The 17,115-nt window shown below is 51.2% G+C and overlaps 2 protein-coding genes across 6 annotated transcripts in view; both read right to left on the reverse strand.

Moving 5' to 3' along the window:
- Nucleotides 1-2,136: 2,136 nt before the first annotated feature.
- GP1BB (glycoprotein Ib platelet subunit beta) lies at nucleotides 2,137-4,836 on the reverse strand. The gene is made up of 2 exons (XM_058036769.1): nucleotides 4,431-4,836; nucleotides 2,137-3,732 (listed from the first exon to the last, which is right to left on the reverse strand). Exon 2 carries the CDS (start codon nucleotides 3,568-3,570, stop codon nucleotides 3,004-3,006), a length of 567 nt encoding a protein of 188 aa, XP_057892752.1. The 5' UTR covers nucleotides 3,571-3,732; nucleotides 4,431-4,836; the 3' UTR covers nucleotides 2,137-3,003.
- A 4,463-nt stretch (nucleotides 4,837-9,299) lies between these two features.
- SEPTIN5 (septin 5) overlaps nucleotides 9,300-17,115 on the reverse strand; it is a 38,871-nt gene continuing 31,055 nt past the window's right edge. For all 5 annotated transcript variants that reach the window (XM_058036765.1, XM_058036763.1, XM_058036764.1 and 2 more), the window contains exons 2-11: nucleotides 16,660-16,756; nucleotides 16,068-16,154; nucleotides 15,380-15,503; nucleotides 15,141-15,275; nucleotides 14,342-14,459; nucleotides 13,924-14,025; nucleotides 12,958-13,054; nucleotides 11,570-11,705; nucleotides 9,938-10,040; nucleotides 9,300-9,628 (exon numbers count right to left, since the gene is read on the reverse strand). In XM_058036765.1, coding sequence (XP_057892748.1) covers nucleotides 9,572-9,628; nucleotides 9,938-10,040; nucleotides 11,570-11,705; nucleotides 12,958-13,054; nucleotides 13,924-14,025; nucleotides 14,342-14,459; nucleotides 15,141-15,275; nucleotides 15,380-15,503; nucleotides 16,068-16,154; nucleotides 16,660-16,669 — 969 coding nt within the window. In that variant the 5' untranslated portion in view covers nucleotides 16,670-16,756 and the 3' untranslated portion in view covers nucleotides 9,300-9,571. The remainder of the gene's footprint in view (nucleotides 9,629-9,937; nucleotides 10,041-11,569; nucleotides 11,706-12,957; nucleotides 13,055-13,923; nucleotides 14,026-14,341; nucleotides 14,460-15,140; nucleotides 15,276-15,379; nucleotides 15,504-16,067; nucleotides 16,155-16,659; nucleotides 16,757-17,115) is intronic.

The following is a 17,115-nucleotide window of genomic DNA, read 5'->3' on the forward strand; positions in this document are numbered from 1 at the left end:
CTGCTTGGAAGCATCTGAACCTTTGGCAAAGCACTAGACTGTCCAGCAGGCCTGGCAGCCCAACCCTGCGTGGCATGGGCTTGGATTGGCCTCGATACCAGAAAATTATTTGCAAAGCAGCTTAATAGCTTGCGCTTATTATGTTTGCCGTATTTCACCCCTGCTTCCCCTTCAAAGCATCTGTGCATTCTTGGACAGTGTCCCTTCAGAATGAAAGCCAGTTCTCCTTTCAACGACATCCCAGCAGATCCTCCACTGGGTAGCAGAGCAAGAAAGCATCTGTGACATGCAGATTCCTGAGCCAGGAGAAGGCAAGGTATGCAGGCTCTGGATTTATGGATTAGACATGCTGCCATGGCACACAAATCACTCTGCACTCAGTGCAATTCATTATCACAGTGCCATGGCTGGTCAAATTTTTCACAGGTGCAAATAATGCCAAAAAGGCTTTTAAACTTCCATGTGCCAAGACTTAGTGATGCAGAGTCAGGAGCGCTCCTGCCTGCTTAGGGAAGCAAACCCAAAGTCAGCAGTTGTTCTGTCTCTCTGGACACACTGAGCCATGAAGGATTTTCAGCACCCCATGGCAGTGTCAATAGACTAAGCTGTCAAGGGCTGGGACTGTGCCTGCTCCCAGTTCAGTCTCTCCCAGCAACTGAACCTGTTGAACTGCCCACATGCACCAGCAGCACCTTCTAACCCAGGCAAATTAAGCTAAAAACCTGCAGGCACCAAACGCAGCAGGTGTTGCAGTGAGAAGCCCCAGGTGCCCGGGTCGGCGGTGCCGATGGAGCTGAGGCGGGAAGATGGAGGCCTCTGGGTCCCCTCACAGGGCCTCATGGAGCACCAATCTGGAGCTCTCCAAGAAGAGGCTCCTTGGTGGACCTGTGTCCCTCCTTGGAGGTTGTGGTCATAGTGATATTGCAGGGGATACTGGTGCAAGAGGTGCAGTCTCCAGAAGAAAAAATAAATGTGAGTTGGACCCCCATTTCCTTGGGTGCCTTGCTGCCACATCCAGTCAGGCCAATGCCACAGGGATTAGTACTGGAGGGACACGGGGCACATCAAGGAAATGGCAGAAGGAGACACCCAAGGCAGAGCCCCACGTTACTCACCTCAGTCAGGCTGGCCCCGGCACACACAGCATGGGGAACGTCCTTCTGAGCCACCGACTCCACCCGCGCGCTGCCCGTGAGGGGCCCCACAGGCCTCCATCTTCCCGCCTCAGCTCCATCGCACCGCCGTCCCGAGCACCTGCGGCTTTTCACTGCAACCCCTGGCGCGTTTGGGGCTAGCGCGGCCCCCTGGGCTGAGCTGAGCCGAGGTGGAGCAGCCTGCGGCAGAGAAATCCGGCAGAACTCCCTTCTTCTCCTCAGGCGGCGCCGGAATGCCCGGACCGACTCCTTCAGCTCCTTCGCCCGTCACGGGCTCCCTCAGCGGCCTGGGGCAGCGGCCAGCGGGCCGCCAGGGGGTGCTCGGCGGCCGCGGGGCAGCGCCCCCTGGCGGTGCTCGGTCACTGCCCCGGGTCCCTCCCTGCCCCGTGTCTCCCCACTGTCCCTGTTCGGTCACTGCCCTCCCTGACCCGTGTCCTGTCACTGCTCTGTTACTGCCCTCACCTGTCCCAAGTCCCATCCCCTTCCCCCGCCTGTTCGGTCACTGCCCCAGCCTGCCCCATCCCCTGCCACCGGCTGTCCTGTCCCCACCGCTGCCAGCAGCCCCTGGGCAGAGCTGTTCTCGTGGCCGAGCTGCATTCAGTGTGAGCTGAGCGAGGAATGGACCCCCCGTGACTTGGGTTTGGGGGTGAAGGGCACAGGTCGTTCACCTGCTGGTCACCCCAGAGCCCGCTGCCCCCACAAACACCCTCCACATTCCAGCTGCATCATAAAACAGTCACAAAGTGGCTTTGGAAGAAACTCCCTGCTTCTCCTGGCCCATGGTAGAAGCCAGCAGCTGCCAAAGTTTAACTCTACGGTGCACTCCAGTAATTTCTCCACCTGCCCTCAGGATTTGTTTTGCTCGGCCCAAAGTCTGAGGGTTAGGAACAGTCTCAGGGAGCACAACAGCATGCAAGATACCCAGTGCTGAATAGAAAAATAAGCTCTTTACATCATTGTGCATAATTTTATTTAAATTTTGCTTTATTTCAAAAATAATTAAGGGACACCATAAACAGCAGTAGGCACATCAGTGGGGTTTGTAGTCTGAGCCTCTCAAGACCAGATCTCTTGTGCCAAGCACCATAAAGGCACAGTCAAACAATTCTTGTCTTCAGGATGAATTTCTCATAAAGATTCAGGGCCCCAGTTTCACTCAATTAAGTCAGTATTAAAACTAAAGTAGACTAAAAGGAATGCAGATAAGGTAAAGTGAGTGGGCTTCTAGACATGCCCTCCCTCCCCCAGAAGAACATTGAAAAAGATGCATCAAGCAAGAAGACATTTCCTTTTCCCTTTCCTTGGGAAACCAAGGCAGGAGAAGACTAAATCCCTAGTCAAAAGCTCTTAATGCTGTCTGTGGTAGCAGAAGGAAATTATTTCTCCATTTTCCTAGCTCAGTACTCAAACAGTTTGCTGTCCACCTCTGTCCTCACCTGACCCAGCACAATCAGAAGCATCCTGGGAAATATGGCTGGAATGCTGTAGGAGGGGAGAGATCGAGCACTGGAGCCCCTATGACCTGTTTGAGTCAGTTCTGCTCACTGTAGTTTATGATTTCCTTAGTCTAACAAACCAATTCCAGCTCAGACAAGCAGCCAAGATCATGCTAAAGAATTTAAAGCATTGAAAAAACACAAGATTGATCCTTTAAGAACACAGAAAATGTCTGATCAGTTCAAGTCCTGCTTCAGATTGCAGTCAGGATTAGATGCTGTACTAAATTGTCCCCTCTGGGTGTCACAAACCACAGGACTTTGGCACAGCGTCCCCCAAAGGAAGGAGGGTCTTCTGTCTCGTGATGTTAATCATTGTTGGAGGGGTTTGTTGAAGAAGATACCCAAGGGTCTCACTGGTGGCAGAGTTCTTGGGTGGTGCTCCGGACTTCAGCGGTCATTCTCCGAAATTTCCGCAGGTAGACGATGATGAGGATAACCAAGATGGTCTGGAGGATAAGGAGGATGAAGAGGGAGAGCTGAGAGAGCAGAGCCAGGCTGCAGTACCAGTGCTGGCACGTGGAGACGATCTCATCCTCGGTCAGGTAGGCGATGATGCGGCCCTGCAGGTGCTCCGGGGAGCTGCACCTCACATCCCTGTACAGGCTGCGGTTCTGCTGCCACTGCAGCCAGGAGCGCAGGTAGAGGATGTCACAGGTGCATTCCCAAGGGTTGCCCTGCAGGTAGACTGCCTGGAGGCTCCTCAGGTTGTCAAAGAGCCCGTTGGGAATAGAGGTGAGCCTGTTGGAAGCCAGGTGGATGATTTCAGCCGAGGGACGGAAGGCAGTGGGCAGGTTTTCTACAGTCAGGTTTTTCAGTGAGCAGTCAGTGATCCTGGTGGTGCACCTGCATGGCACCGGGCATGTGGGTGTCACGAGTGGGAGGAAGCCAAGGAGGGACAAGAGAATTCCACTGTTCATTTTCACCTGCAAACACTTCCCTGGTGAGATTGGATGAGGTGGAGACCAGACACCACGCACTCTAGGGCTGACACCACAGCCAAGGTCTTCTGTTGTTTTGTTCTGAGGATAAGCTTCTAAAGTTGGGTGAATTTGGTGTCCTCCACTGGAGACACGAGAGCTCTGAAAAGAACAGAGTTAAAAGAGAGCAAATTCCGGTCTCTCAGTATAGGTGAAGGAATTTTCATGGTCTTCCAACCCTGGATTTGAGGAAGGATATGAATACATGGTACTGGAAGGCTTAGCTGCAGCCATCAAATACATTTTCACTAGTCCTCAGAAGTGTAGAAGAGCTGCTTATGTTTTCACCATTACTGAAGGTGAATTTTATCAGGGTAGCCAAGAAAATTTCTATCAAGGAATCAAAAACTAGGATATGAACTTCCTCATGCCTTATCATAGCTCTGGATTACATCTGTAAGCAAAGCTTTGTTCATGCCAACTGCAAGAGGAGATTCAGAAATAAATCTACTGTTACCATGAGTAAAAAAAAATATCCTTTCCAGCCTTGAAAAGAAGTGATAAACAGTCTTTGGCTGCAGTGAAGGTGCTGACCGCTGGGGATGGAGGCCAGTGGAGTTTTTCATGCTAGACACTGCCCCAGCAGGTGAATAATCACCTGTGCTCAGAGACATGGGTCAACGAGCTTTTTATATGTTACAGTCTCATGCACTGCTGAACAGGAGCTGCTGTAACTTCTCCAGGAGAACAAGTACACATACCTGCAACAAGGCAGCATTTTTCTGTGCTTGACAAATTGTAATAGTCAATCAATTAAATAAAATTTTTAAAAAGAGTAGAAGGTAGCATTATTGACTTACCAGAGTAGTTCAATCCTTGCTTTCTTGCTGGCTTTAGAGCACCAGAGAAAGGTCTTGAGGCAGCCCAGCCAGTGCAGTGTGTGTGCAGAGCTCTGCTCCCGGATAATCCCCTTGCAGCTGGCTGGCAAGATAAGGCTCAGCCTCATCCCAGGGACACCTCCCACATGGGGCCTTCCTGCAAGCCTGCTGCATGTCACCGGAAGCTGAGGCTTCATTGAGCAAGTCTTCCAAGAAAGGGGAGCTGACACTGCTCACAAGAACACATTGCTGGGTGGTAACTGTGATTCTGGGCCTCAACAGCCCAGGAACTCAAAATGCACTTCAGACTGGAGGTGATGTTACTGCTTTGTACCAAAGTCCCTCAGCACTTTGGTTTCTCATCTCATCAGAGATGAGTGGCAGAGTGGTGACAAACTTGGCAGAGTGGTGACACCTAGAACTTTCTGGGTGCACACCCTCAGGTTTCCCTTGAAGCAGGGACACAAATCCAGTTCTTATTAGTGAAAGATCTGCTGATAGACATGGTCTGCCAGTCCATCCATCTTTCCAGAGAAAGACTCTTCAGACTCTTGCATCCTCTCATGATTGTTATAGGGGTAAAATATAACTCTTGGCATTTCACTGTCAACATCAAAATAAAACTAATTGGATTTACAGGAAGGCCAACAGACTGGGAAAGGCAGTGCTCTGAGGAGCTACTCTTCAGGCAGCCAAGTGAGCCCACAGCCCCTGACAAGTGCAGTTACTGAGAAAGACTGAGCACATGTTTTATTTAGAAGCTGCATTACACAAATACTTCAACAGGTAAGTCCAAGGACCAAAACTGCATTCAGGCAGAATCACATCTTCTCATGGCCATTGCATCTTCACAGACACTTCTCTGCCATCAGCCTGACCAGGCACACACTGCACTCCTTAGCCTAAGGCCACCAGAATCACATTATGGAACTGTTGCCCCATTGAACTGAATTCTGTTACATTGTGCTGTGGACATCCTAGAGACCAGAAATTATGAATGCCCTGAATGTCAAGAGAATTGATGGTGCAAAAAAATTGCAGAATGTGGCCCTAACAAAGGGAAATCTTTTATGCTCTGAAGAAAACAATAAAACTTTAAATTTCTACAAAATTGGAGCAGATAATACCAGTTGTTTCACTGTGGTGGGCAGGCAGAGTGGGGAAGATATCTTAGGCTAACAAACTAACCCAGTTTTTCCTGCAGAGTCTGCTTTCCACTTGGGAGCAGCTCAACTACAGCAGGGTAAGTTTGTTCAGCAAACTTACCTCACCTCATGTGTTCAGTGCTGTGTTTATTCACAGGCAGGTGTTCAGGCCAGGTGTGCCATGGAGCTGATCTGTGGCTCTGCATGCAGCATGGACTTGGCAATGCTCTTCTGGCTACTTACAAACTGGATTTCCTGGGACTGGATCTTGCCCAGCTGACCATTGATGATTTAGATACCACTCCTAGGGAAGCTTGGATATAGAAGAACCTTCAAGATCATCCTGCTAGCTTCTGCAATAAACAGGCCAGAAATCCCATGCAGGAAACCTGCCTGAAACCTGCTCTGACTGAATTAGATAAAAGGAGAAACAGGGTCAGTTTTGCTCTCTCCTGCTCATAATGTATCACCAGTGCTGCTCAAGGGGGCTGAAAATGAAACAGAAAGAGGTTGGATTTTTGAATGTATTTATTTCACTGATCAATTCAGGTAGTAAACATTAATAATAATAACAATAATCATTTAATAAAATGGATATGTTTAAAAGGTTTCATTTTCTTTGTTCACAATGACAAAATGTTCAAACAGAAATTTACAAAAAAATATATTATTATAATAACCCAACAGATGGACAGGAAACATAGAGCCTAGGAATGGAGCAGGGGGTGAGGAAGGTGCATGGCAGGAGCAAGCCAGCATTGAAGCACAGCAGAGTTTGTGAGGAAGAGCAGGGAATGCCATTGCAGAGCACGAGTGGGAGCCCCTCCTGTGAGGGGAGGCATGCAAGGAGGCAGCAAGGACTGCACAGGCAGGACCAGCACAGCAGTGGCACACAAGGAGTTCATGCCATGGATCCATCCTGTCAGGCACAGGGGCCAAGATGTACCAACAGCCCCAGCTGCAGCCTGGATAGCTGTGGGTGGGACACCATCCCTGCAGCCACTCACTCAGCAGGGCAAAGCTTGGCAGAGGCATGGGAATGTGCCAGAGGTGCAGGGATTGTATGTGAGGCTGTGGAGGTTGCATGAGGGGAGGTGTTAAATTGCTTTTCTATCCACACTCCTCACTGCCAGAGCCACATAAGCCCCCTGTGTTCAGGGGTCTCTTCTCCACTTACTGTGAGAATTGATGCCACAGTACAACATACTCCTTAAATAAACAGATTCCACCTTCTGGGCCAGAATCTGAACCCCTGATGTCCCCAAAAATCAGTCTCTAATCCCTTTCCAAGCAGTCCCTAAATTCTGGCACTCAGGCCAAGGAACATCCTACAGAGACATGATTTCAGATACCACCACCCCTCTGTGGAAGCCATCTCTGGTGCCTCACTCCTGTGTGGTTTTTCCCAAATGCAACTTGAACCATATTTGCCAGCTGGTAGCCAAAGGCTTCAGCTCTCTGTAGAGGACAGGTTTGTGACCCTTGACCTGATGTAGGAAACACTGAGCTGAGCTGATGGAGACTTCCCTAGGTGGAGGGATGGGCAGATCCAGCCTCAGCAGCCCTGCCTGTGACAGTGAGCCCTGTGCTTTCACCAGCACACAGCACCTCTGTGCACAGCCCAGCATCAAAGCTGTCAGCTGCTCCATGGCCATGCTAAAGGGAAAAGCTCTCCTTTATCTTCTAGGAATGAATCTGTTTGAAAGAGGAAAATCTCCAGGTGGACAGGGCTCATTTGCAACAGAACATCCTCCTCATCAAGATTTTGTAAGAAAGGAGGGGACAGGTTACTTCAAGATATTTTCTTTTATGTCAGCACAGACAAAGCTGAGAACTCAGCTGTCCATCTTTTTGGAAAACCTGGAGGAAGCTCCTGTTTCAGGCTACTCCAATGCCCAAGTAAGGACATCATGCAAAGAAAGGCTGTACTTCCTCTCAGGTGCCTGAGTCCTTCTTGTTACTGAAGTCAAGATGAATCCTTCTGCCCTCCTGGGATGGCACTGCCACTAATGAGCCCAAAATAAGGGAGCATGAAAAAAAAACCCTGAACATTGTTGAACCCTGCTCTTGCCCAGCTTACACAGTTCTGTGAAAGGGCTTCCATCCTTATTTTCTCCTTCCACATGGTGCCTTCCCCTGCCCCTACAGCCCATGCACTGGCTAAGCAGAGTCTCTGTACAGTGAATAACTGGAACCAGCCAACCTACTCACCACCTGGACAAACCCTGACAGGGCTCTGAAGCCCCAGGGAGGATTCAGACAAATGCAGTACCCAGTAACAGAACCTAGGGCCTGCTATTCCTGGCCAACACTGCTTCCTACCCAGGGAGATCCAGAGATGGAGGAACAGATACAAAAGGGGAAAGGGGGCAGAGGAGTCAGGCAAGGAGCAGAAGGGCCCAGCCCATGGCTGCACTCCCTGGAGTCAGAGGGAAAAGCCAAGTGTCTCTCCCTCCAACAGCCCTGACTCCTGTGAGCGTGGCAGTGTTGCTGGCAAGCCCTGCCCTGTCAGGCACATCACACTCCAGGGCTCTGCTCTGGCTGCACTCAAGTTAAAAATACTGCAGGAAGCAAGAACAGGACAGGAGCTGCTGCCCAAAGAGAGCTTTTATCTCTGCCCAGCAGACCCACCAGCCTTCCCAGCACTAGGGCAGGAAGAGCCAAGGAATAAGGAGGAGGAGAAGGGTTGAGTGCCCAGGGGAAAGGCAGGGGAGCAAGAGCCAAGCCTGCTGGGCTGTGCTCAGCCCCACTCAGTGACAGTCCTGCACCTGCCAGGCTGACCCAACACCTGCCCACACAGACTGCCTGCAGATCTCTGTACAAGCCTACAACAACTGCCCCTTCCCCCAGGAGAAGCTTGGAGCCAGCAATGTGCTCATGGGACTGCAAAGCCTGGGGGTAGGGGACAGGTCTGCATTTTGGGTTGGATTTCAGCCCTAGGGCTTCTACCCCCTCCAAAGCAGTCTTGGCAAGTGCTCTGGATGCTACAGAGCTTTTCAGAGCAGACACTGAAGACACACTGCAAGTGATGACCAGAGCTAAACCATGAAACACCCTCACCCAGCTACTGCAGGGCCTTAGGGTTCCTCTGCCAATGCCTCCAGCCTGCTGTGGGAGGAAACCATGGCAGGCAAAGTGCTCACTCCCATCACCTCCTTGCAGGCAATAGTCAACAACTCAACTTCTCTGCCAGAAAGATGTAACTGAGAACAGTTTTCTTGTAACCAGCCTTGAGGCACTCAGTCTCTTGCTGTTCAGTGCAAACAACCTGGAGTTGTCTTGATAGGAAGAACAAAACCAACCAACTAAACAAAAAATCCATAAAAACCTGGACAGGATACCAGGCAATCATCAGTACTCCTGAGCAGGTCAGTGCACAGAGGAACCCCCAGCCCCAGTTCTCTGTGCCAGCACTGTCCCCAGGCTGAGAAGCAGCACAGGTCAAACTCACAGGAGGGTATGGCTGCCTTTACAATGCTTGTGCTGGCCCCAGACAAGGGGGATAGGGACAGGGACACAGCACCTCAGTTGGGAGTAAACACCTACGTGCAGTGACACAGATACTTTAAGTTTGTACACCAGAGAAACCAGGACTTTAAATACCAGAGCATTCCCAAACAAGAGATTAGTACATAGGAAAGGGGAATTTTTTCTTTTCTTATTTTTTGGGATGCCTTAGAGACGTCCCAGGCTAGTTTCTTTAAAAAAAAAAAAAAAAGAAAAAAGGAAAAAAAAAAAAGAAACAAAACAATAATTATTAAAAAAGAAATACACATCAGTAAACTGTTAAGTGAACAGCCTCCTCCACAATCCAGCTGGTCTAAAAGCCAGCACTGCTGCTAATAAATTAGAGGGTGCGGGTGCAGCTCTTGCTCACAAGTCTCTTTACAACAGGAAACCTTTTCTAAATGTTCACAGCTCTTGCCAGGTCTCAGATGGTCGCTGGGGGATCCCCTCTGCCCTCCAGGTACCTGCCTCTCACTGATCCTGCATCTGCTGCTGCATCTTCTGCAGCATCTCTTGCATCCGCCGTAACTGCAGGAGACAGGAGAGAGAGTGAGAAAGGGAGCAGAGGATCCACACCTGGCACCCTTGGAGCTGGCAAGGGGATCCCTCAGGGAGTGTTAATTCCTGCCTGAGCACAGAGGCACCATGTCTGGGTGGAAGGGAGCTGTGTTTCCCTGACAGAGGAAGCCACAGCTTTTAACCCTGTCCTCCCCCCCAGGAGCCCACAGGGGGATGCAGGAGTGGGAGCCTCAGGACCACCTCTATGGGGCAACCCTGCAGAAACTCCTGAGCTTCCAGCTCCAGCATCCAGGAGGCACAGGCACAAATGGTACTCACCTCCTCATCCTTCATCTTAATCAGCTTCTCTGTCTCTGTGTCTGGTGTTGGGAGAGGCAGGATAGGAATGGGGCTTTCTATCCTGTTGTCCTGAGTCAGCTTGCTAGAGAGATGGAGAGAGGGGGGAAGAGCAGTCACTCATGGTCCAGGATGGCTGGCTTTGGTGTCACCACACAATGACTGTCACTCCCCAAGGCAGAGCCACCAGCCATGCAGCATCACACACCCAACCAAGTGGAGGGGCTGTAGGGCAATCCAGACCTGTGGAATGCACTTGGGTGGAGAATGAGACCTCCTGTTCAGCAGGTGGGAGACATGAGACAGGCCCAGCACAGCAGCCTTGCTCTGAGGGCTGGGGTGCTCATGACTGCAGGCAGGGGACACAGGAAGGAGAGGTTTTTCTTTCAAAAGACTGGAGCTCTCAGTACATGAGGAGGGAATGGTAGTAACCAAAGAAGCCTGGGCTGAAATTGGAACTTCACTATGTCATTTGCACGTGTTCACCACTTGGAGTCACCATTGGCTCATTGTTGATATAATTCCAGCCTTGGAGCTTAGGATCTCCTACTAAAACAGCTCCCTAGAACTGGCCCTGTGCTGGTTTGATGAAACTTGTCCACTGGCAAGGAACTAATCAGTACCAAACTGAAGCTTTCTCTAGGCATAGCAATCACTTTTTCACTGTGCTCTTCTTTTAATAGACACACAGCCTAACTAAATAGCAGCTGTGACACTGTTCACCCAGCTCTAGCATTTAACATAGTTATTTTGGGACTCCATATACTTGCTGCTGAAAAAAACAGGCTTGTCTGCTATGCAAAAGCACAGGGATACACTGTGTGTCAGGAGAATGTGCCAACCTGCACGTTGGCACACACTCAGGACTGCTCTTTGCTGAAGCACAGCCATTCTGCTCTGCAACGTGGCACACAGAGCTGCCCAGCCAGGGCTGGCAGGAAGTGAAGGGGATGGCTCACAACAGAGGAGCCAAGACAAATTTTTTCAACACAAATTTTTTCACCAGTATATCAGTTATGGAAGAGAGAAGGAAAAGTAGAGGTCTCAAATAAGAAGCCTGTGAGTGTTCTCTCTTCTGTTTTCTGATCATTCTGACTAAAACCACAGAGCATCAATGCAAAGGGAAGACAATGCTGAGAAATCTTTGAAGATGTGTTGTCTTACTAACTGCCTGGGCCCTGTTGTCTGAGAAACAGCAGCATCCCAAGGGTCATGCTATTATTTAGACATAACTACAGACCACAGAATGCATTCCTGTTCAGCAATGCACACAGCTATCCCTCACCAGAGAGATGGTTTGTCCCATTTTATTTGCCTGGATGTATTTCATCCACTGCTAGAAACAGCTCTTCAAAAGAATCTCCAGGCCTATTTCTTTATATCTGCATAAGGAATCCCCAGACAGGAATGTGAATTCTCAGAAGCATTCCTGCCTTGGGTTCAGGCTGTGGGAAACATGCTTGGATTTGCTATTTTAGTTCCCAGCGCCATTCCTGGAGGCTGCAGCCCAGCAAGTCCCCAGTAGATCCACAGCCTCCACCAATGTGCTGTTGTGAGAGCAACCCCAGCTCCACAGAGGGTGGCAGACCCCTCCCACCAGAGGTGGGGACCCACCTGGTCATTTGCTGGATGCACTGAGCTCGGTAGTTCTCGTAGTGGACATCACAGGTGACGTCCTTGAGGTCGTGCATGTGGGTCCGGATCAGCATGTTCCGCAGCTTCACGAAGTCGCAGTGAGCCTGGTTCTCCACTGGGGAACCAACAACGGGAGAGTGCTTGGACATCACATCCCACCAGGCCTCTCCAGGGAGCCCCTTCTCAGCTCCTGGACACACAGACTGCACCAAAACCCCACCCCAGGGCTCCTTCCTCATCCTCCCTCACCACTGCCCTGGCACAGGCCTCAATGGTGCCCTGCACTTCTCAACACTGAGGCCAGGCTGCTGAATGCCCCACGTTCCCAGGACCTTTTCTGTGTAAAAGGATGAATTAAGCACATACAGCAGAGCCCTGAGACAGGATCCCATGTAATGGGAGGTCACTGTTATAACCACAGTGAGCACAGCTAGTGCTGGAGGTAAATTGCTTGTCTGATCAGAATTTAGTACTTATCAAAAGGCCCCTGTAGACAAAATCAGCCCCTGAGGGGCAAAGCCAAGAGCAGGCAATGGAGAGGTGAAAGAGCTGCTGTTGCCATGGGGAGCCTGGCTCCAGACAGCACTGTGGGAAGCACTGTGCTGCTGTGATGATCTCCATTTGCCTCTCTGCAGGGCTGGGGAAAACCAGCTGTATCAGGCACAGGGGTTCACAAACATGATCCCATTGCCAAATGCCAGCATCCTAACAGGCACAGCCCACTCTGGAGCCATTGAGGGAACAGGGCCAACAGCTGAGCAGCTCAAGCAGCCAGCACCAGCCCATGAGTGCAAACACAAGCTTTTGGGATCTAAAGCTGCAACGTCTTAAAGCAACAAACCAGCAAGGGCAAATCAGCAAAAGCCATTCCAGAGTTACTCTGCCTAAGGGCTTTATGGAATTTCTCTCTTTAGAAGGAAAGAAAGTGGGAGACAAACACTGTGCATCAGCACAGCCTCCAGCCCAGCAATTCCAGCACTTACAGGAGCAGCAACAGAGGAGGGAATGCATAAGGGTTTCTGATTGTTCGGCTGAGGGCAACAGCTTCTCCCCAGAAAATAAACAGGCAATGCCCAGCCTGCCCTGCTTAATGAGAAGCCATGTCCTAGTGCACATTAAAGCTTAGGCATTCATCCATTCACACTGGAGCCTCTCTTCCTCAGTCTGCAGTGGGAGGGTTACTGATACACTCCCAGCAACACAAACCTCCTGAGCCAGTCCCAGTGCCTCTGTCTCTACCCTACCTTGTGCCAAAGGTGGCACAGACAGTCCCAGCTCTCCCCTGCCATCCCTCCCCTGCCATGCCTGTCTGTCCTTGTCCCATCCCTGCCTGTCCCTCCTCCCCGTGCTCCCAGCTCCAAGCTTACCTTCCACAATGCCCCAGGGGTAGAGCCGTCCCCGGACCCGCTGGCCCTTGGCCTCCACCACGGTGTTGCTGCCGATGACGGCGAAGGGAGCGCTCTCCTGGAACAGAGGCACCGTGAGCCCGCTCAGCCCATGGATCCCTGCTCCAGGGGCCAAGCTCAGGCACAGCACAACAGCAGGAGGAAGGTGCTGGTAGGAAAGGACATCCACATGTGCCACAGAGCAGGGTGCCACAACCCAGCTGCAGAGAAAAGCCTAAAGCACTGGGATCTACAGGCAGCCTGGTTCCCAGCCTGAGCTCAGCTGTCCTGAGGGAAGCTGTGTCTCTGCAGGTGCCTGCATCCCTTCATTAAGGGGAAGCTCTACAAGGAAGCCAGAGCAAAGAGGCTGGGACACCAAGCAAGTATGCCAAGAGCAGGAATGTACAGACTGTGCTCCTCTCTGCTCAGAAGGGAGTCAAAGCCCATTGCCTGCCTCTGACAGGAGAAACAAGGCCATACTGCATGCACACACAGGCTTGGGAGGCAGTGAGGAGTGGGCTGCTGGGGCCTCCAGATACGCCTCTATGACCAGGTTGTGCCCCCCAATGCAACTAATGTGTCACAGTGCAGTGGTGCCTAATCACTCACAAATCTCTCCTCCTTGCCGATGGCATCACCCACAAACAGGGGCTCAGAACTGCTGTACCCAGCTTTCATCTTAAACACACACGCTGGGGCAGATGGAGGAAAGACTGACACTGCCTGGAGGGAGAGCAGAAGGGCTGTGAGTTCATGCCACATTTGGCTTCATGGCACCAGCAAGGACATCAGCACCTTCTCCAGGCCATCTGCCACATGAGCCAAGGCTGTTCCCTGGGCAGCAGCAGCACAGGCCTTCAGCACAAGCAGGACAGCTCTGGCTCCTTCTGGACTGACCCACATATCCATGAGCCTGATTCCCCAGACCCTGCTGAGCTGATTCCTTACCTTCAGCTCTCTGTCTTGCTGCTTGAACTCCTCATCTTCATCAGAGTCACACTCAGGAAATTGATACACTTTAATGCCAAATTTGTCAATCTCTTCCCGGATCTATGTCCATGCAAGACAAAAGGATATAAAACTGAGCAATACAGAAATGCTGGGTTTATTCTATTTGTGCTACCATGGTTTGCTATAGCCTACAGATGGCAAAAGGATTTGATGTTTCTTCTACAGTCAGCCTCTCTGCTGAGAGCAGAGCATGGCTGCAGTTGTAAGTGCAGATACTGTGTATATGTGTGTGTATATACACACACACAAACATGCTGTACAGACACACAAATACATATATGTCTATCTGCCCTCCCTCCTCAGCTCATCCCTGCCCCTACTTCAGGTATAACCCTGGACAGAAGGAGCATCTCACCCTCTCCTTCAGCTTCCGGATCTCGGAGGGGATCAGGCAGTCAGCTTTGGCAATCAGGGGCACAATGTTCACCTTCTCATGCAGAGCCTTCATGAACTCAACATCCACAGGCCTCAGCCTGCAGCAGGGATGAGGGACACTGTTAGCAAGGACACACTGGGCAGTTCCCCCTCCAGCCTCTGTCATCCCCCAGCACAAAGGGAAAAGGACAGTGCTGTCACAGGAGCCTGCAGCAGCACTGGGACAGCCCTCAGCTAGGGCTGTACCTCCAGGAAAGCTCTCTGAGCTGCTGAGTGTCTCATACAGACACTGGCTGGGTATTTGCTCCCTTGCAGGCCAAATACTGCCCAGGTCACAGCCTGGGGTCTCCCTCCAGCTGTCCTGTACCACAGGCAGCCAACACAGCCCCTTCAGCTGCTCCAGGCTAGGCTGACACATGAGCCAGCAAGGGGCAGGGACTTAAGGCAGCTTAAAACTCCCTTTCCTACACATCAGTCCAGCTTAGCTAGATAGGAACATACAAGTCTGCATGGCATTATTTCTCCTGATTTTCAAATCAGGCTGTAAGGCCTGAGGGAGATCTGCTCTGTCTGTTCACAGGCTGTCTGTCCTGCCAGTGAGGGGAAGGGAGTGCTGTGATGCTTAGCAGAGGGAGAACATCCAGACAGCTCCTCTCCTGTGCAAACAGCCCTGGCAGTGTACAAGCTGCTACAGGGCAATCCTGGGGCACAAGGGTCTTCCCTTATGAGTCACCCTGAGATACTGAGTCACCCCCCAGGCCTGGAGTGTGGGCTCTCACCCGTGCCCAAAGGGAGAGATGAAGTAGAGGCAGCAATGCACTCGGTTGTCCTGGATGTTCTTCCTGTTCAGGCCACTCTCATCACGGAAATACTGCTCAAACTGCTGGTCAATGTAGTCAGTGATGGGCTTCCAGCTGGGAAGGGCAATTCAATCAAAACAAAATCATCAGTAGTGTCTCCTGTCTCCTAATGACTGTGAGGTCAAGGACTAAAAGGAAGGCAGCAGTGCCCTGCTCACCACTCAGTGTTGTTAACAGCATCTCCAAAGCCTGGTGTGTCCACTATGGTCAGCTTCAGCTTGACACCCTTCTCCTCAATGTCCACTGTGTGCTTGATGATCTCCACTGTCTGGTTGATCCTCTCTTTGAACAGGAGCATGTGAATTAAAGCCAGACAGTAATGCTGGGGGTCCCCACTACACCCATGACAAGCCAGCTCCTTTTTACCACTGAAAACAGGGAGTAACACAGGTTTCAAAAACCCCAGATCATGTTCTATGGAGCCCCAGGAGGGTGGTACTGCAGGGGCCAGCAGCAGGCAGACAGACTCCAAGAAGATCCACAAACCTCTGAAGTGCCTGTAGCTCAGCTGTTCTGAACATTTTGTCCAGTCATTGGGGAAGGGGAATCCCTACCATACTCCAGCATCCAAGAACAAAAGACAAATCTCAATATCTCATCCCAAACATGTCATCCCCAATAGCTCATCCCAAACAGCTGCTCTGCAGCTTCATCTTCCCTTCAAAGGGAAGGGCCCTACAGCCAAACTGTTTTTGCTCAATTCTGTGTACCTTAGCAGACACAAAAGAGAGCAGAGCCAAACAAGAGGGCTGAGATCCAGCCAAGCTTATAGTTGCTGCTGGAGCAAGGAACCAAAGTGCTAGTCCTTAGGACAGTCCCATTCACCCTGCTTTGCCCCCAACTTACCCTCTGCATTGAGGAGCTTTCTGTCTTTGTAGAGGTCTGTCAGGAACAGGCTATTCACCAGCGTGGATTTGCCCAGGCCCGACTCTCCTAATTGACAGAGCACAAAGGGGAGGAGGAATAAGCAAGCAACATGACCCACTAATTGACTTACAAATGAAACTTTGAACAGGGCTTTGAATCCTGAGCCAGAGGAAGCAAGAGAGACAAGCTGTCAGGAGCTGTTTATTGGAACTACATTTTTCCAGTAGTGGAAAGACTTTTGCTGCAAGATGTCTCAATCCATGTAAAAATGTGATCTCCCAGCTCCCTGTTCTTTCTTTCCCTCCTTCCCTGTTCAGCCCTGCCTTCACCACCCAGAGCAATCACTGCTGGAGGAAAAGCTTGCTCGAGGGGGTTATGAGGGGTCAAGAGGGGCCTGTTCCTGCTGGGGGAACTCCACAGGCTGGGGAGCAAAGCAAGGCCTGAGACAAGGACCAGAACAGAGTGAGGGGAGGATCAGGTGCTATGGGAGCACCCAAGGGAAGTGAGGAGAGCTGGTTCCCTCCACATCCCCACTGTGTGGCCCAGCCACCCCATCCACGAGCAGTCTCACCTGCAACCATCAGGGTGAAGTCAAATCCCTTCTTCACGGATTTGCGGTGCACCTGGTTGGGCAGGGTGGCAAAGCCCACGTACTGCTTCTCATGGTCCTGTGGGGCACAGGTGGATGGCAGCAGGTCAGAGTGTGCCACCCCTTCTGCTTGAGCCTCACATAGTGAAGGGAGTGGGACTCAAAAAGCCCCTGGGGCAGAGCCAAGGGCTGGAGGAGAGGCGGGTCCCTGTCCTGGCAGCAGAGCAGGGCAAGGCACACACCTCCTCTGGGCTTAGGGACTTGGCCCTTCCCACAGGTGGGCACAAAGGGACATGTCCCAGCCACAGCCCTGCTTGGCTGCTCTCCCAGCAGCTTCCCAGCACAGAGAGCACAAGGGAAAAAGCACATCACATCCCACCATTCCCAGCAGAGAGCACATCCAGGCTGCTGACAGACAGCCTTCCTAACTCTGCTTCA

Source organism: Melospiza georgiana, chromosome 18 (assembly GCF_028018845.1).
Source record: "Melospiza georgiana isolate bMelGeo1 chromosome 18, bMelGeo1.pri, whole genome shotgun sequence".
Taxonomy (NCBI): domain Eukaryota; kingdom Metazoa; phylum Chordata; class Aves; order Passeriformes; family Passerellidae; genus Melospiza; species Melospiza georgiana.